This window comes from Garra rufa, chromosome 20 (assembly GCF_049309525.1).
Source record: "Garra rufa chromosome 20, GarRuf1.0, whole genome shotgun sequence".
NCBI classification, from domain to species: Eukaryota; Metazoa; Chordata; class Actinopteri; order Cypriniformes; family Cyprinidae; genus Garra; species Garra rufa.
In genome coordinates this window covers 29,669,053-29,689,906 of record NC_133380.1, presented here as the reverse complement: position 1 = coordinate 29,689,906, position 20,854 = coordinate 29,669,053, and the positions used below count along the sequence as shown (strand labels likewise).

General features: G+C 35.3%; 1 protein-coding gene across 2 annotated transcripts in view; it reads left to right on the top strand.

Moving 5' to 3' along the window:
- The window catches only part of pparg (peroxisome proliferator-activated receptor gamma), a 42,362-nt gene that overhangs the window by 17,607 nt on the left and 3,901 nt on the right, over window positions 1-20,854 (top strand). For both annotated transcript variants that reach the window (XM_073826104.1, XM_073826103.1), the window contains exons 2-6: window positions 502-831; window positions 1,085-1,254; window positions 5,641-5,779; window positions 10,656-10,855; window positions 19,517-19,985. In XM_073826104.1, coding sequence (XP_073682205.1) covers window positions 504-831; window positions 1,085-1,254; window positions 5,641-5,779; window positions 10,656-10,855; window positions 19,517-19,985 — 1,306 coding nt within the window. In that variant the 5' untranslated portion in view covers window positions 502-503. The remainder of the gene's footprint in view (window positions 1-501; window positions 832-1,084; window positions 1,255-5,640; window positions 5,780-10,655; window positions 10,856-19,516; window positions 19,986-20,854) is intronic.

Here is a 20,854-nt window from a genome sequence, read left to right as displayed (position 1 = left end):
AATATTTTTACTTATGAATAAAAGCTCACTTACTATAGATGTAGCTTTCAGTGTACACTCTTAAAATTAAAGGTGCTTCACAATGTCATAGAAGAACCTTTTTTGTCTAAATGGTTCCATAAAGAACCTTTAACATCTGAAGAGCCTTTCTGTTTCACAAAAGGTTCTTTGTGGCGAAAGAAGGTTCTTCAGATTATAAAAAGGTAAGAAAGAGATGGTTCTTTAAAGAATCTTTTTGTGGGGCCAAAAATGGTTCTTCTATGGCATCACTTGAAGAACCTTTCAAAGCACCTTTATTTTTAAGGGTGTAGCTGTTGTATTTTGGTCAAAACTGTCATTACAATGGCAAATGTCTATAGAGATTCAAAGCAGTGACGCACAAAACATGACGTGGCTTAGGAAAAAAACACTGAGAATGATCTTGTAGTGTTGTTGTTGATGTTCTTACTAGAACACAGGATTGCCTTTGGCCTCATTCTGCATTTCGTCTTACTTTGGCAGACATGGTGGACACGCAGACGTTTGCCTGGCCCGTGGGATTTGGCCTGAGCGCTCTGGAACTAGACGAACTTGACGACAGCTCACACTCAATGGACATGAAACCTTTCTCCACGCTGGACTACACCACCATTTCCGGCATCGAATATGAGCCGAGTCCGCCGCAGAACGAGATGCCGCACATGATGGATCTGACGCACATGTACAACTATAGAGCGCAGGAGAACTACAGGATGCAGGAGAACATCTACAGAGCTCACGAGAACAGCTACAGAGCACAAGACAGCAGCTACACTGCTGAAGAGAGCAACTACAGAGCACAGCAACCCCAAAGTATGCTTACATTTATTTACTAGGAAAGTACTTGTGTGATGTTTTTCCAGTAGAAAAAGGTTTACGAGAGGGGATAGTTCGACTAAAAATGGTAATTCTGTCATTTACTTACCCTTTCTTCTGTGGATTTTTAATTTTTTGGTTGAATACTCCTCCAACTGCAATATTTAGACTCAAATAAGTCGCTGTTTAATGACTGTTCTCGTTTGCTTCAACCCTTATTCTAAAACGACTCCCTTTGATTCGTTTTCAGATTCAATCAAACTTGAACCCGAGTCTCCTCCACAGTTTGCGGAGAACAGCCTGTCTTTTTCCAAACCTCATGAAGATCCGTCCACGTCAGTGTTAAATATCGAGTGTCGTGTGTGCGGAGACAAGGCCTCTGGCTTCCATTATGGCGTTCATGCCTGCGAGGGCTGCAAGGTATGCTTAAACTTTTGGTAAAGATCACTTCTCTGACATGAAACCTGCCTTGGTTTGTTAAATGTTTTTTTAAGCAGTTTACTAAGAATAAACCGTTTATTTGCACATGCCATCTGCTCTCTTTTTAGCATCTGATTCCTAAAGAATGCAAATCAGGTAACGGCAATAACGTGCAAATAAAATCTGTTCTGAACACAGTTTGCATTGTACAGCACTGAAGTTCAACCACCTGAAACTACACTGAAAAAATGGTGGAGAAACAATTTTCATTTTCAGATTGCTAGTACATTTCACACACACTTACAAAATTACAAAAGTAACTCATTAAAATAAATGTTAAATATAATTTAGTAGAAAAACTGAAGTAGTACTTTTTTTTGTAAAATGTACTCCAGTAATGTTTGTTTTCTGTACAACTTTGAAAAATCATTTACAGTGTGAACATAAATAAGACACCAGATAAAGGATAATTTAGTAGGGTTTGAATATCTGACTATTTTTTTCATACTTTTTTAGAATTTAAAATGTATTTAATTTATATTTAGTTTTTATATTTAATATTTATATTTATATTTATATTTATTAATATTTATATCAACTATTATTACCTTTATTAAATTCTAATATTATTTTAATATAATATTAAATAATATAAAAATTATAATATTATAATAAGAATTAGTAATTAATGCCTTAATTATTTTATCACAAATATGACTTCTTTAATTAATTCATTTATTTTATTTAGATATTTTGGTATTTCACTTTTGCTTCAATGACATTGTACTTTACCTGTTTGTAATCTGTTCATCAAAAAAGTCACATTATCTATGTTATGAAATATTTCTTTTGCAAGTTTCAGATTACTCAGAATACTAAAACAGGTTATTTCCAGGTCTGAATCGCAGATTTTCAATGTGAACCCCAGTTATACAGTTGCAATCGAAATTATTCAACCTCCTTGGCAAATGGTTTCATAAAGAACCTTAAACATCTGAAGAACCTTTCTGTTTCACAAAATGTTCTTTGAGGCAAAAGCAGGTTCTTCAGATTATAAAAAGACGAGAAAGAGATGGTTCTTTAAAGAACCTTTGACTTAATGGTTCTTTGTGAAACCAAAAATGGTTCTTCTATGGCATCGCTTGAAGAACCTTTTAAAGCACCTTTATTTTTAAGAGTGTAAATGCAATTCCTGGATCTTTAGAAAAGCTTGTATTTGTATAGTACTGCACTCTCTGGGGGGTTGAATAATTTTGATTGCAGCTGTAGATTTGGAAGTGAAATGTTGATGCTAACACATACAGTATCCTATCCTAATCACACACTCACCGACAATTAGGGCCCATTCACGCCAAGAATAAAAGATGTAAAGATAACTATAACTATATTATCGTACACGCCCACAGACGATAACGTTCTGGGCCTTTAGAAGACAATTGAAATCATTAGATGATTAGATGATATCTGAACGGGACTTTGGACCAAGATGATTTTGACCCAGCGCTACGCAATGGAAATCAAACTTCCAGCAATCAATGTTGTCACATGTTGGTTAGCGCAGGGATGTTATGCCGCTCAATTCTAGTCATATACTTGAATCCGAAGCATCTCAGCACGCACGCTCCCCCTGAAGCCAGCGGGAGTTCAGGGTCTTGCTGAAGGTTAGAAAGGTGACAGCTCCTGCAGGGTTCAAACTCACCACTTTTCGCTTTTCAGCTCAGATCTTTAACCAACACACCACACCTCCCACACACAGCAGCAGCACGTTTGATACCCGGGAGCTTTGAACAGCCCTATGTGTTAATACCCCGAACTCACCAAGCTCTTCCAGTCATTCTGGTAAATTTAGAACTCAAATACACCGAATTGGTTCTCAGACATGCAGATAAGTCTGAAAATGCCCTGCCTGATACATCTAAACCTGTCTGTCACTTTAACCGCAAACCCTCCGCAAGTTTCCACTGTGGCAGAAATATGTATGGGCAGAAAGATATGTCTCAATAAGAATAATCATTTGAGTGGGTGACCCAGACATCTCAGGTGCTCACATTTCCCACACACTCAGCATGTGTGCTTTTGATGATACATCTTACAGAAGCTTCAAAAGAGCTACACATTTAACACCTTTTCTTTTTTAAATATATATATTTATAAATATACACAGTACACCATTTATCATTTATGAAAAGTGTTGCAGTGAAGAATTCGCGACAGGATGATCCTTTAAAAAAAAATGCAAATCTTGTGGTTAACCACATCCCGCTCGATCTACTGCGTTCTCTGAAAAATGAAAGGACTTCACCAGAACCGTTTTATACGTGTTTGTGTGAAAAACACATTTCGGAATACAGTTGCTAAATTTGGGATGTTCCTACTATAGCTTTACTAAAAATGGTACCAAGAAAATCGGGCTAAATGCAGGTATTGTTCCATCACCTAACAAAGCTGAGTTCAGCCAACCAGGTTAACTCATTTATTGTTTAACAATACAAAGCCACGGTGCTACACCTTACTATATATATTTTTGGCCTACAATGTTTCTAAATTTAAAAGTGGAGTGATCAAGAGGCAGAGCAAATGCATGAAAAACATCCTCTTTTAAAAAGCTCTTTCCTGTGTGCATAGTTCTCACATCAGTATGTATTTTTTAACTACTAAAAATACAGCATGGAGCTGGTCTTTGAGTACACAAGTATGAAAATGTCTACCAAAAATAGATTCGGTCAGCGCCTTTTTGCACCCTGTATTGTTTCCACTTTAAACACGCTTAACGGACATGCTCAAGAATCAGCGCTGAGGGAAATCTTCTGGTTCTGCCCTTTTCTAAATGAACATTTTAAAGCGCATTCGCCATCGCGCCTGTTTCTTGAGGTCCAACCATGTGGGTTTTCATAATATTTGCACAGGCATTCTCTATTAATGATCTCGAGTCAAGACAAAGAAAAGACTGACAAGATTTGTTTTCTGGCCAAAGTCCAAAGCAGGCAGTTCTTGTCGGTCTTAATGATATATTATTTAGATAAAAGCGTGCTATCATGAGACCTCAGGTTATCTTGAAGTGCGTAATGACTCGAGTGGCAATCTCTCAAAGGGCCTGTGGTTTGCTTTTTGGATTAAAGCATAACTAACTACCCAGATTGGATTTAAAGCACACTGAGGAAATGTACAAAGTATCACTGCATATTTTTATATTATACAATATCCATACTCCATGTAATTCCAGTGATTTCCATTAACTTTTCTTATTTAGAAAAGCTTTACTGTGGAAATGACAATAAGAGTTTGTTACTTTAAGGAGCTATTGCTAGTTGATTTGTGCCTAAAACTGGTTCAGTCATTTTTTTTTCTATTTCTTACCTATATTACTTTCTTCAATAAACACAACTGGACAAATGTTGAATAATATGCGATGGATGCTCTTTAACACGCAACAAATGAGATCTGAAGCTTTGAAGCTTCACAAAGGAGCAAAAGCACAGTCTAAGTCTAATAAGTCTTCTGAAGTCATACAGAAACCTTGTTTAAGGAACAGACACGCATTTATGTTATACCTCTTCCTTCATTTAACTGCTGCCGAATCACTCAAGAAACTGGATCAGTCTGATTTATCAGCCAATCCTTTTTCAGGTTTTATAAACTGAATGAACTAATTCATTCAAAAAGATGATTTGTTCACAGACCAGACATTGTTATTGCTTTCAGAAACTCTCATGAACATGCGAATGAGAGATAATAAAGCTGTTAAGGTTTAATTTTCAGTCTTTTCCTCACACAAATCTACTATGACTTCAGAAGCATTGGAATATAGCACACAAGTCATACGGTCTGCTTTTATGACACTATAGGGTCAGATTTACTAACAGCTTGCACCAGCACAAACCTTCTTTTGGGGTTATAAAACTGAAACTAACGTCAGGATTTACCAAAGACAAGCATTAAAAAACAGCGGTGAATTAGTGCATATGCATTTGTTTAAAAAAATAATGCAAGGTGATATGCGCCATTGTTTAGTAAATCTTTAAGGTACTTTTGCTTGCTTTCTGAAGACCGAAAGCTTCAGTCAGCATTTGAATGTAAAAGACCAGCTGGTCTCGTTTCTTTTTGAAGAGTCAGGAGGTTTTCATTTAGAAGGTGAACAAAAGATGACAGAATTTTCATTTGGGCTGAACTTTTCCTTTAATGAAACACGCTTTACCAAAAATGACAGCGTTGTAACTATTAGTGGCAGCCGCTAAGCGTTCGGGCTGCAGGTCTATAGGAACTGCTATTGTGCTTCTTGACAATGAGTTGAATAGATCAGATATGTTTTTTTAAAGAATTGTAACAAGGCATCAGGAAAGCCTTTTCCCCTTCCTTCCTAACGACATTCCTTTTCTTTTTTGGCAGGGATTCTTCCGTAGAACCATTCGGCTGAAGTTGGTTTACGACCACTGCGACCTTCACTGCCGCATCCACAAGAAGAGTCGCAACAAGTGCCAGTACTGCCGCTTTCAGAAGTGCCTGATGGTTGGCATGTCACACAACGGTGAGCTGCCGGAGCGCAGAGGTGGCTCTGAAAATGAACCCCGCGCTCATGAGAAAGGCCCTGCCATTTCAGAGAACTGGTTTCTGTTTGAACCACTCGAGGCAGACTCTTCTCAATGCTACGCCCAGAGACAACTGCGCTTTGCCTCGTATGCCTTGTTGTTTCCTTTGTGTGGTCTCCTGCTGCAACATATGTGGCATTTCTTTCAGAACGTGCAGAGATCTTGTGTGTGTGTGCGCGCGTGTGTGCATGTGCTTGCGTGTGTGTGTGTGTTCGTTGCCTCTGGGCTTAAAGGCAGAGTGACACCTTACTTGCAACCCTGCAACCGCATGAGTCCTGGTTAAAACACCTCAACGTGGAACACCACATGCCATTATCTGTCTACCTATCTATCTATCTATCTATCTATCTATCTATCTATCTATCTATCTATCTATCTATCTATCTATCTATCTATCTATCTATCTATCTATCTATCTATCTATCTATCTATCTATCTATCTATCTATCTATCATCTATCTATCTATCTATCTATCATCTATAAAATCTTTAAGATTTTAAATTGTTTTTTCCCCCCGATTTAGTTCAAAGTGTTTATTAAGTTTTTTTTCCCTAAAGGCTCTTCTATAAGTAAATACAAATAAAGAAAATCCACATATTTGTTTGTATATTTATGTTTAAGTGTACAGTTTTAGTTTGCTTTTTTCTCCTTTTCATTTTTTTTAAATGCCCGTTTAGTATAAAGCGATTATTACAGTTTCTTTTTCTAAAGGCTCTTATGAAATAAGATTAAACAAAAGAAAATAAATTTTTATACATTTATGTTTAAATGTACAATTCTAGTTTGTCTGTTTTTCTTTTTTATGTATTTATTTATTTATCTATCTATTTTTTGTTTCGTTTTTCTTTAGTGCTTTGTTTTTGTTCATATTTATGTTTACATTTTTGGTTTTAGTTTGCTTGTCTCTTTTCCTCTTTTATTTGTTTGTTTGTTTGTTTGTTTTTAGTGCTTTGTATTTGTTCATATTTATATTTACTTTTATGGTTTTAGTTTGCTTGTCTGTTTTCCTCTTTTATTTATTTGTTTGTTTTGTTTTTTCTTTAGTACTTTGTATTTGTTAATATTTATGTTTCCATCTATGGTTTTAGTTTGCTTGTCTGGTTTTCTCTGTTTTTTTGTTTGTTTGTTTGTTTTGTTTTGTTTTTCTTTATTGCTTTGTATTTGTTCATATTTATGTTTCCATCTATGGTTTTAGTTTGCTTGTCTGGTTTTCTCTGTTTTTTTGTTTGTTTGTTTGTTTGTTTTGTTTTGTTTTTCTTTATTGCTTTGTATTTGTTCATATTTATGTTTCCATCTATGGTTTTAGTTTGCTTGTCTGGTTTTCTCTGTTTTTTTTTGTTTTTTTTTCTTTATTGCTTTGTATTTGTTCATATTTATGTTTACTTTTATGGTTTTAGTTTGCTTGTTTGGTTTTCTCTTTTATTTATTTGTTTGTTTGTTTGTTTTTTAGTGCTTTGTATTTGTTCATATTTATGTTTACTTTTATGGTTTTAGTTTGCTTGTCTATTTTTCTCTTTTATTTATTTGTTTGTTTGTTTTGTTTTTCTTTAGTGCTTTGTATTTGTTCATATTTATATTTACTTTTATGGTTTTAGTTTGCTTCTCTGTTTTCCCTTTTTCATTTGTTTGTTTGTTTTGTTTTGTTTTTCTTTAGTGCTTTTTTTAATTGTTCATATTTATTTTTACATTTATGGTTTTCGTTTGTTTGCCTGTTTTTCTCTTTTGTTTATTTATTTTTTCTTTAGTGCTTTGTATTTGTTTATATTTATGTTTACTTTTATGGTTTTAGTTTGCTTCTCTGTTTTTCTCTTTTATTATTTTTTGTTTGTTTGTTTGTTTGTTTGTTTAGTTTTTCTTTAGTGTTTTGTAATTGTTCATATTTATGTTTACATCTATGGTTTTAGTTTGCTTGTCTGGTTTTCTCTGCTATTTATTTGTTTGTTTTGTCTTTCTTAGTGCTTTCTATTTGTTTATATTTATGTTTACATCTATGGTTTTAGTTTGCTTCTCTGTTTTTCTCTTTTTTGTTTGTTTAGTTTTTCTTTAGTGCTTTGTATTCTTTTTTTATTTGTTCATATTTATTTTTACTTTTACGGTTTTCGTTTGTTTGCCTGTTTTTCTCTTTTATTTATTTATTTTTTCTTAAGTGCTTTGTATTACATATATGGTTTTAGTTTGTTTGTTCTGTTTTCCATTTAGTTTAAAGCATTTAATACGCATTATTTACCTAAAGGCTCTTATAAACTACCTGTTAAATCAAATTGAGAAAAAGAAGAAAGAAAATCCCTATATTTATTTATATTTATGTTTGCATGTATGGCTTGGTTTTGCTTCTCTTTTATATATAAAAAGTTTTTTTTTTTTCATTAGTTTTTTTTTTTTTAATTCTTTCATTTCCTCTTTTTGAACTTCTTATTCCAGATTCTTTCTCTGGAGGTTCTTACAAACAGATTCTTGAATTACCCTGTGTTTAAGTGTCTCCGAGTGCATTGCAGTTGATTGCAGGTGTTGTGCTGTGCGCAGCGAGGTCAGTCAAGTTTAGCGTTATCAGCTTGCCACATTCCTATTGGCTTGCTCTGTTTTCCCTCCTCCTCTTCGCACGCTCTCTTTCTCTGTCTTTTCACGCACATTGTAGTGGTTGGTTGAAATCTGGCTGGGATTTGGCTGCCTGTCTCTTTTATCAATGATTCATGAAAGCGTGGACAGGCTGCCACAAACATGCTGTGTCACTCGCTCTGGCCTCCGGCCAAGCCGTACAGCAGGAGAAAGGTAGTTTGGCATGCACTAGTTTACAAAAGGTGTGATAGTAATGCACACGTCATATCAATAAGCAAGTCAGGGCACATACATGAAAGAAACCGTTTACTTCCTACCATTACGAATATTAGATAACTTTTGCCATTCTGGCTCAAAAGCCTCGTGGGCTAAAAACTTCAGATGTCACCTTCACAAATGCTTTCCAACCCCCAAGTCAAATAATGTAATCAGACAATCCTGATCAAAGGTTTTTCAAATGTTTTCATGTGTAATGTAAACAGAATTTCATTTTTTGTACATTAAATTGAGGGCACTTGTTCATGTTTCCTGTCTAACTGGCCTGAAAACATGCCAAGGCTTATCGGAAGACACTTAAAAATGTACATTTCAGCAGTTGCTAAAGTCTTTGAGAGTTCACATTCAGCTTTTTTTCAGCTTTATGCACAGAATGGTTAGATGGTTTACAGCTGGTTATGTCCTTGTTTCGATTGCCTTTGATCTTGTCGGCCGTCCTAGATTCAATGGAAATAGTCAAAGGTTCGCAAAGTTGAGATTACAGTGCACAGATTCATTTGCTATTAGCTGTGTAAACTTCAGGCCAGTCATGTGATCGTCTTAAAGAATCATTATGACGTTTGCATGCAATATTGTAATGAGTAACTAATAAAATTTCTTTCATTTTAGATGTTAAAGGAATAGTTGACTCATTAAAATAATGACTTTCTGTCATTACTTTACTCACTGTCCACTCGTTCCAAATGCAGATGCTCTTATTTTTACACAAAAGGACACTGCCATTGTGGGTCGATAATATATTCTGAAAAAAAATTAAACAGCCATGTCTTTTATTTTAAAGTGCATTTTTATTTTGGTCAAATCAAACGTTTTTTTCAGTTTGAAAGGAAATGACACTCCCTATAGAAAAAAAATTAAAGAAACAGTTTTGTTTTAATAGTCACTTGTTGCTATAGCATGGGTATATTTGTAGAAATAGGCAAAAATACATTATATGGATCAAAAATGATCGATTTTTCTTTTATCCCAAAAAATCATTAGAAGAATGAAAAGCTCATGTTCCGTGAAGATAGTTTATCAATTTCCCACCGTAAATATGTCAAAACTTCATTTTTGATTAGTAATATGCATTGCTAAGAACTTCATTTGAACAACTTTAAAGGCGATTTTCTCAATATTTTTTTTTTTTTTTTTTTTGCACCCTCAGTTTTTAGATCTTCAAATAGTTGTATCTCGGCCAAATATTGTCCAATCAAAACAAACTATACAGCTTTCAGCCGATGTGTAAATCTCAATTTCAAAACAAAATTACCCTTATGACTGGTTTTGTGGTCCAGGGTCACAAATATGATGCATTTTAAAATTGAATTTGTCTTTAATAATGTCTTTAACTTAATGAAACACTAAAAAAAAGTGTTTTTAGTTTTATTTTAGGTGATTTTTCAGAAAAACTAACAGAAATTGACTGTACCAAATTTTGTTTTTTGGTCAAATAGTTGGTCCAAAGTATTATTTTTTTCAGTGTAGACTGTAAAGTATAGAAGACTTTGTCCTGTTCTTTAGGAAGTTATTGCACATGGAATGAGGGAGTGTCTCTGATAGAGTAAAGTAAAGATATGTCTAGATTACTGAACTTTCCCATCTCATACAATGACAACATCACTGTCACATGCACATTTTATTGTTCTTGAATTTATTTAGCTTTCTTATCCACATGATAAAAATTTAACTATTATGGCTTTGTCTATAAAACCATACCCAATTCAACACATACAAATTGGGTCAAAAAATGCGTAATGCTTGTTTTAGGTAAAAATGAGAATCTAGGACAGAAACGTTTAGCTTTCTATATTAGCGTCGGAATAAAACCATTGGAGAATGTTTGAAACGGTCATAATGACCTGTGCTAACATACTGAAATGCTGAAAACAAACTCCCCGTCTTCAACTCCCACACAATATCCCTACAGACCTAAGACTGCAAACATGATGGTTTTGGGATTTGGGGGTTTTCAACTGTCTGTTTGTTTGCTTTTTTCCCAGCCATTCGTTTTGGTCGAATGCCCCAAGCCGAGAAAGAGAAGCTCTTGGCGGAGTTCTCCACTGACATGGACCACATGCACCCCGAATCGGCTGATCTCAGAGCCCTGGCCAGGCATCTCTATGAGTCCTATCTCAAATACTTCCCCCTGACCAAAGCCAAGGCCAGGGCCATACTCTCAGGAAAGACCAGCGACAACGCAGTGAGTGCAAACCAACCAGACTTGAATTTGACGTGTCCTTCTGCAATATAACCATTCATTACATGTGTAGCGCTTGAATGAGGTGCCTTTTACAGGTGCAGAAATTCGAAACCATCACAGATAGCGCTGTAGCTGTCTAGACGCAACATGAAGAGCAGTGCACTTGAAGCGTAGCCTAGGCAGAAATTCAGGTTTCCAACGTTAACTTGTCATCTCACGCCATGCTTTTGTCATGTCATCTATTACTGTCTATACTGTAACAAATCATACAAACATAAAGAACAACATAGTTTCACTCTAAGATATATATATACAGTCAACCCTACATTTATTCAGACACCTTCAACATTTCTCACAGTTTATCCAGTATAGTTCAGAAAATGGTAATAAAATATGACAAGAACTGTCATCTTGATATTGTCAGATAACTTTGATAGAAAGGTATGTACAGGGTGCGATTTGTGAAAAAAGCAGAGGGGGGGGACGCCTTTGAAAACTTTTTTCTCTCTCCATAGGTGGAGGTTGACCAAACTGTTAATGTAATCTGTTAACAACGCACATACCCGTCTATTTAGGCAAGTACCAGATAATGAGTGTCATGTCATGAAACGACGGAAACAGTCTAACATGATCACAATTTCACAAGTTATTAAAAACATTGTAAGTTAGGCCTATTAATTGTAATGATTTCATTTCAAACAACGAATAAATTATATAGAGAAAGTAAGCAAAGTATCAATAGAGCTTTTTGAAACTCAGAATCAGTAAACCACTGCATCGCAAAATGACTCACTGTTTCAAAGCGCTCCAGTCGGATCGTGAATCATTTGATTCAGAACGGGACTTTAAGGCACGTATCGCGAATCATTTGATTCAGAACGGGACTTTAAAGCATGTATCGCAAATCGTTTGATTCAGAACGGGACTTTAAAGCATCTAACGCAAATCATTTGATTCAGAACAGGACTTTAAAGCGTGTATCGCAAATCGTTTGATTCAGAACGGGACTTTAAAGCGCATATGGCGAATCATTTGACTCAGAACAGGACTTTAAAGCGTCTATCAAGAAACATTTGATTCAGAACGGGACTTTAAAGCGCGTATAGTGAATCATTTGATTCAGAACGGGACTTTAAAGCGCGTATAGTGAATCATTTGATTCAGAACGGGACTTTAAAGCGCGTATAGTGAATCATTTGATTCAGAACGGGACTTTAAAGCGTGTATCGCGAATCATTTGATTCAGAACGGGACTTTAAAGCGTGTATCGCGAATCATTTGATTCAGAACGGGACTTTAAAGCGTGTATCGCGAATCATTTGATTCAGAACGGGACTTTAAAGCGTGTATCGCGAATCATTTGATTCAGAACAGGACTTTAAAGCGCATATGGCGAATCATTTGACTCAGAACGGGACTTTAAAGCGTCTATCAAGAATCATTTGATTCAGAACGGGACTTTAAAGCGTGTATCGCGAATCATTTGATTCAGAACGGGACTTTAAAGTGCGTATAGTGAATCATTTGATTCAGAACGGGACTTTAAAGCGCGTATAGTGAATCATTTGATTCAGAACGGGACTTTAAAGCGTGTATCGCGAATCATTTGATTCAGAACGGGACTTTAAAGCGTGTATCGCGAATCATTTGATTCAGAACGGGACTTTAAAGCGTGTATCGCGAATCATTTGATTCAGAACGGGACTTTAAAGCGCATATGGCGAATCATTTGACTCAGAACAGGACTTTAAAGCGTCTATCAAGAATCATTTGATTCAGAACGGGACTTTAAAGCGTCTATCGCAAATTATTTGATTCAGAACGGGACTTTAAAGCACATATCGCGAATCATTTGATTCAGAACGGGACTTTAAAGCACGTATAGTGAATCATTTGATTCAGAACGGGACTTTAAAGCGTGTATCGCAAATCATTTGATTCAGAACGGGACTTTAAAGCGTGTATCGCGAATCATTTGATTCAGAACGGGACTTTAAAGCGCGTATAGTGAATGATTTGATTCAGAACGGGACTTTAAAGCGCGTATAGTGAATCATTTGATTCAGAACGGGACTTTAAAGCGTGTATCGCGAATCATTTGATTCAGAACGGGACTTTAAAGCGCGTATAGTGAATCATTTGATTCAGAACGGGACTTTAAAGCGTGTATCGCGAATCATTTGATTCAGAACGGGACTTTAAAGCGCATATGGCGAATCATTTGACTCAGAACAGGACTTTAAAGCGTCTATCAAGAATCATTTGATTCAGAACGGGACTTTAAAGCGTCTATCGCAAATTATTTGATTCAGAACGGGACTTTAAAGCACATATCGCGAATCATTTGATTCAGAACGGGACTTTAAAGCACGTATAGTGAATCATTTGATTCAGAACGGGACTTTAAAGCATGTATCGCAAATCATTTGATTCAGAACGGGACTTTAAAGCGTGTATCGCGAATCATTTGATTCAGAACGGGACTTTAAAGCGCGTATAGTGAATCATTTGATTCAGAACGGGACTTTAAAGCGCGTATAGTGAATCATTTGATTCAGAACGGGACTTTAAAGCGTGTATCGCGAATCATTTGATTCAGAACGGGACTTTAAAGCGCGTATAGTGAATCATTTGATTCAGAACGGGACTTTAAAGCGTATATCGCGAATCATTTGATTCAGAACGGGACTTTAAAGCGCATATGGCGAATCATTTGACTCAGAACAGGACTTTAAAGCGTCTATCAAGAATCATTTGATTCAGAATGGGACTTTAAAGCATCTATCGCAAATTATTTGATTCAGAACGGGACTTTAAAGCACGTATAGCAAATCATTTGATTCAGAACGGGACTTTAAAGCGCGTATAGTGAATCATTTGATTCAGAACGGGACTTTAAAGCGTGTATCGCGAATCATTTGATTCAGAACGGGACTTTAAAGCGCGTATAGTGAATCATTTGATTCAGAACGGGACTTTAAAGCGCATATGGCGAATCATTTGACTCAGAACAGGACTTTAAAGCACGTATCGCGAATCATTTGACTCAGAACAGGACTTTAAAGCGTCTATCAAGAATCATTTGATTCAGAACGGGACTTTAAAGCGTCTATCGCAAATTATTTGATTCAGAACGGGACTTTAAAGCACGTATCGCGAATCATTTGATTTAGAACGGGACTTTAAAGCGTGTATCACGAATCATTTGATTCAGAACGGCCTTTAAAGAGCATATGGTGAATCATTTGATTTAGATCGGGACGGAGAAGCGGCTTCCCGGGGGCAATTTTACTAGTAGTCCACTATATGAAAAATTCTTGGGTATAATATGTCACAGTTTACTTTATTTTGCTATCCTCACTTATATAAATTAACTACACTGTAAAAAGTTTTCACCAGATTCAACTTAAAAATCTAAGTTCAGCAGCTGCCTTCAGTTTTTTAAGTTAAATCAGCTTAAAACTACAAGTAATTTTAACTTATTACAATAAAAATTAGTTGATTTAACTTGTGCGTTTAAATGAATTAAGTTGGTTTAGCTTAACATTTTAAGGCAGCTGCCAAACTTAAGTTTTTAAGTCGAAATTGATGAAAACTTTTTTACAGTGTATAGCGACCTGCACCCACTAGTAAAAGAAATGAAAAAATTATATCTGGTGTCTGAACAATTTTTGGTTTGACTGTATATACAGTCCACACTTAAAAATGTATAAACATCACCACTTTAGATAACAAAACATTTATTTTAACTACTACAATTTATACTACAATTTGTATAATTTCTTATTTACTTAATTACGTAAATCAAGAAGGATTTTCTAGACGAGTAAAAGTTATTGTCTTGTTTTCAGTAAAAACAAGTCAAAATTAAGTGTGCTTTTGCAAGCAAAATAATCTGCCAATAGGGTAAAAAAATTATCTTGTTTTATGTTTGAAATAAGAGGGTTTTTTTATTTTCTTACCCCATTGGCAGATTATTTTGCTTGTTCTAAGCAAAAACTCCCTAATTTTGACTTGTTTTTTCTGAAGACAATAATTTTTACTCATCTAGAAAATCCTTCATAATTTGCATTTTTTGCAATGAATTTAGCAAAAATTAAAGTCACAAACGAAGGCCCTCTGCCTCCCCATTGAACATTCCTGTTTTGTTTACAGTAGAAATAAGTTAAAATCAAACATACCACACATAAAACGCCTACATCACGTGTCTTTAACAAGAGATATGACCAAGGCTGTTAGATGCTTGTTTTGACTAACGCAGCCAATGATACCAAACATCTGCTCTCTTTGGAGGAGAAATATTTATAAAGGCAGAGACTGCAGAAAGAAAGGCCTATAAAAATATTAAAGTAGTATAGATCTAAGTCTATATATATCAGAACCTTATTAATTCACGCTTGATTAGTTCCACATTCGGGGCATGTGTACTCTTGCGAGCACTCAGACAGCTCAAAGGAAGCTGACACAAAACGAAAGATCAGCTTGGGATTTCAGAGAATGTGTTTTCTGTTCTAATACGAGAGTAAACAGTGAGAGGAATTATGGTTAGACAAGAATCCAGAGCTCATTTTGAACACAAATTCTTTCAGTGGCACTTCAGAAGGCCCATTGGTGGAAGACTTGTCATATTACTGTCTAACTTGATTTTGAGGTGGAGCTACATGTTTGAAATCATTATCTTATACTTAGGAGGCCTTTTTGTTTGACAGCATTTTTAAAGTCATGAACACAACATCATAATATCCGGTGCTTTCAGTCTGACAGTTTTGAGACTGCATCCTTTGAAGGCCACAAAAGTAAAATGTGACAGTCTAGCCTGTGGAGGATTTCTCTTCACAACCTGGTAGATATGTTTTTTTACTCTTTTAAAAGGTTCTTTATTAGTATCGATGATTCAATGAAGAACCTTGAACATCCATGGAACCTTTCAAATTCAGAAAAGGTTCTGTATATTTGAAAAAAAGTTCTTTAGATTTGTAAAATGTTCTTTAAATTGGTTCTTTTAAGAACTCTTCTCAGAAAGATTATTTGGGAAACCAAAAATGGTTCTTCTATGGCATCACTGCAAAAACACCTTTTTGGAATATTTATTTTTAAGAGAGTTGGTACATAAATGTCTAAAAATTGCATCTTAGTATGATATAAGTATTTGGGGAAAGTTACTTTTGAAAGTAATGCAGTACATTATCGCGTTACTCCCTAAAAATGTAACTAATTGTGTTACATAGTTACTTTTAATGGAAAGTAATTAGTTACATTACTTTTGTGTTTCCTTTTTTTCATCTGGGCTTGTTTGTTTTTTAAATGTGAAAGTCTAGCCTCTGAAGGATTTCTCTTCACAACATGTCTAAATATCTTCACCTTCACTCTTAAAAGGTTCTTTATTAGCATCAATGGTTCCATGAAGAACCTTGAACATCCATGGAACCTTTCAAATTCAGAAAAGGTTCTTTGTTTTGAAAAAAGTTCTTTAGATTTTTAAAATGTTCTTTAAAACGGTTCTTTTAAAAACTGTTCACTGAAAGATTCTTTGGGGAACCGAAAATGGTTCTTCTATGGCATCACTGCAAAAACTCCTTTTTGGAATCTTTATTTTTAAGAGAGTTGGTACATAAATGTTTCTAAATCTAAAAATTGCATCTTGGTAAGATATAAGCATTTGGGGGAAGTTACTTTTGAAAGTAATGCATTAGAATATTGTGTTACTCCCTAAAAACGTAACTAATTGTGTTACATAGTTACTTTTTATGAAAAGTAATGAGTTACTTTACTTTTGCATTATTTTTTTTTTTTTTATCTGGGCTGGGCTTGCTTGTTTGTTTTTAATATAAAAAAGTTAAATTTTGTTTTGTCAAATGTAAAAGTGCTTTTACACCAAAAGTGAAATCAATAAGTCTCAGGCTAAAGGAAATGTAAATTTATGTCTGTACAGTATTATTAATATGGTTGAATTTTACTATTGAAAGTCAGCAGCAAAGATTGGTTAATAAAATGGGATAAAATACAAAAGGATATTTGTGTTATGTAACATATTTCATTATTGTATCATATTCTGATTTTGCATTTCAATGCTTTTATTCATTTTGAGGAATACTGAATCTGTTTTTTGTGAGATGAGTAAATGCAGAACTACAGTAACTATCATGTTCACACAACGCCTCTGCACTTACTCCCGATTTCTCTCAACATAGGGTCAGTCTATAAATGGGGAAACCAAGTAACTGGGTTTACTTATTTTACTTATTTAAAAAAGAAGCCTTTGATTTGGGACAGCTTCTGTGACGCATTCAATCTTCGAATGCAGACTTTGATGGATGCAGCTTCTAAATTGGGAAACCCAGGCTTATTAGAAATACGTGCTTGTGGTGACGTTTCTGAACACCGATTTTACGTTTTACACACATAAGTCAAATGTCCAGTGAGTGGCACCAAAGCGTTTAATTTGTGATCTTGGTTATGTTTTACTACATTAATACAAGCATGTATTGTAGCGTTTTTATAACTTTGCTCTAGCTATGTTTTGCGGTGGCTCAAAAGTCTGTGGAGTGTCACTAAAAGTTGAATGGGGTGCCTAGACTTGGTCCTGGAGGGCCGGTGACCTGCAGACTTTAGCTCCAACCCCAATTAGACACACCTGAACCAGCTAATCAAGCTCTTGCTAGACATACTAGAAACTTCCAGTCAGATGTGTTGAGGCGAGTTGAAGCTAAACTGTGTCGGACACTGGCCCTCTAGGACCCAGTTATGGCACCCTTGGTCTATCGTGTTGGAAAAATAAACATATGCACTACATTAAATCCAACCTTAATAGTGCTAAAGGATCCAAAAGTGATATAAAAGCGCATTTGCTGATGCAACTGTGTTATTTTAACTTCGTACTGGAGCATTTCACCACACAAGTGCAACACTGATCACATGAGCTACCGAACAAACCTACTGTGTTTGAAAACCCATACATATGAAGCTGTTTGTTGGGTTTCCAAAAAAAGTTTTCTGTTTAATTGCATTTTTGTTTTTGTTTTTCTAAGCAAAACATAAATATAATTTATTTTGCCTATTTTACATAAGACACCCACTAAAATGGCATTCAGTAGCCTATAACAATCTTGTCAGGCATATTTACAACAAAAATCAATTTATGACGAATTACTTTTACCCCAAATACTAATTAGTTCTACATTTTTAAAATTTGCCACTATCCTAGGTTTTGCCCATTTGTCAGTAAGATTTTTTACTCATTTAAAACACAATAAATTTTTTTTTTTTTTTTAATTGAATTTTACTCAACAAACTCTCTGTTTAGTTGGTTTTTGGGAACCTTGGTGTTCAACAAGTTGTTTCAGAAATGCAATGAAATATTGAAGATTAAAATTCATTTGATTGGTTTTAAGTTAGGTTTAAGTTAGCTTTAAAAAAACAAATAGGACTGTTTGTAAAATGAAAATTATCTTTAAAATTTCAGATTCAGTCAGATGGTGCATCTTACCCTGGATTCGGATCAACTTACCCTTAACCCAGGGCAAATTGAGCCACAGGAACACTTTTTTTTATAAGAAGCCATAGTTTTAGAACTCTTTGTCATAGATACATTCTGATAATTTAAAACGATAGGAAACATTCGGAAATTACTTTAGATACTTTCATTGTACTTCTGCTTCATTTTTCCCTTATCTTGAGGACCACATACAAATGGCTCATCTTACCCCAATCTCCCCGATATGTGACGCTAATGTTCAAAAGTATCAGTTTTCAAATTTTGCAGCATGTTAAAATATTAAGTCGTAACATAATATTTTGCGAAAATTAATTTCGAAACTCTGAACTATTGAAACTCTGTCCCTGTAAATCATAATTTGTGTGAAAAGAAACAAAAGTTGTCAGAGTTTTACTGTCTCTACACTCTTAAAAATAAAGGTGCTTCACAATGCCATAGAAGAACGCTTTTTGTCTAAATGGTTCCAAAAAGAACCTTTAACATCTGAAGAACCTTTCTGTTTCACAAAAGGTTTTTTGTTTAAAAGAAGGCTCTTCAGATTATAAAAAAGTTAAATATAGATGGTTCTTTAAATAACCCTTGACCGAATGGTTCTTTGTGGAACCAAAAATGGTTCTATGGCATCGCTGTGAAAAACCTTTTAAAGCACCTTTATTTTTAAGAGTGTAGTGTTCATTACAACTGGAAACTGCAGAGATTTGTACGTATAGGTGCATTTTTGCAGAAATGTAGGTAGAGTCACATATTTCCAGTGAGTCTGGGTAGGAATTGAGACACAGCTAATGAGTCATTACTATTTGCATATATGAGTATGTTTTAGGCCTAAATTTCTGCCACAATGCTTCAGAGAAACATGAGAAGTTCATATTTAACCAATGCCAAGATATGCATTTATGCTGTAGTGTTTGCAGGTAGCGTTTTAGTACTCAAGTCCAAACTCAGACTTAAGTCTGTCTCAAGTCTGAATCCAAAACCATATTATTTTCGAGAGGATTTGGACTTGGTGAGGACTTATATGAGCTGGTCTCTACTAGTTGTAAAAAATATCTGGTTTTGTCTGGACTCAAGTATTACAAACAACCCTGTTATTGGAAACAGCTTTTATGCGGGAGCTAGTTTTTCTCGTATTGAAGATTTCGTAACATAGACTTTCTTCTTGTTCACAGCCTTTCGTTATTCACGACATGAAGTCTCTGTTGGAAGGTGAGCAGATGATCAATTGCCGGCAGATGCCCATGCAGGAACACAGGAGAGCTGACATGGGCATCATGCATGAGGTGGAGCTTCGCTTCTTCCACAGCTGCCAGTCGCGTTCGGCCGAAGCCGTCAGCGAAGTCACCGAATTCGCCAAGAGCATCCCAGGCTTCGTGAACCTGGACTTGAACGACCAGGTGATGCTCCTTAAGTACGGCGTCATCGAAGTCCTCATCATCATGATGGCGCCCCTCATGAACAAAGACGGCACCCTCATCTCCTACGGCCAGATCTTCATGACCCGCGAGTTTCTCAAGAGCTTGCGCAAACCCTTCTGCGAAATGATGGAGCCCAAGTTTGAGTTCTCGGTCAAGTTCAACATGCTGGAGCTGGACGACAGCGAGATGGCGCTGTTCCTGGCCGTCATTATCCTGAGTGGAGGTGGGTCTTGCTTTGAGAAGCCAAATCTCATCAGGTTTCATCTGTCCCTGATTTTTCTGTCTAACAAAAAAGAGAAGTCGATGATAAGATTAACCTCAGTTGCATTTTTACTTCAGGCCCCGACCACAAGCTCAGTGACTCATGATTTCATCTCCACTCACTTGTGATCTGAGCTATCACGAGGTTGCGTCATACCTCAATTTCTATGAAACCAGAGCTAGCAGGCTTATTTTTGGCTCATTATCTCTATGGTTGTTTAATTCACACTTTGTTAGTAACCACAAGGATCTGCAAGCTTCAGTGCAGTCATTTAATCTGTAGAAAAAATGTACTGTAATTCACGGTTTATTGGTCACTGGTGCATTAAAATGCCAACCTTGAACTTTGATGATTCACACAGTTGATAAAATATTCTGTGTGAAAATTAACTTAGGGAACTAAAGGAACTGTAAAAGAAACTCAGAGAACAGGTAAATCTCATTGTAACATACTTGTACTACACTGCAAAAAATGCTTTTCGTACTTAGATTTTTTGTCTTGTTTCCTGCCAAAATATTAAAAATCTTAAATCAAAAAGGATTTTCTAGTCTTGTTTTCAGAAAAAAATACTCAAAATTAATTGCATATTTGTTCGAAACAAGCAAAATAATCTTTAGCAAAATCATTTTTTTGCTTACCCCACTGGCAGATTATTTTGCTTGTTCAAAAACTCACTTAATTCTGATAGTTTTTTTTTCTGAAAACAAGAAAAAAAATTAATCATCTAAAAAAAAAAAAAAAAAAAAAATGTAAGTAAGAAAATATTAAGAAAATATATTATTTATATATATATATATATATATATATATATAGGTTTGACTACTGTAGAA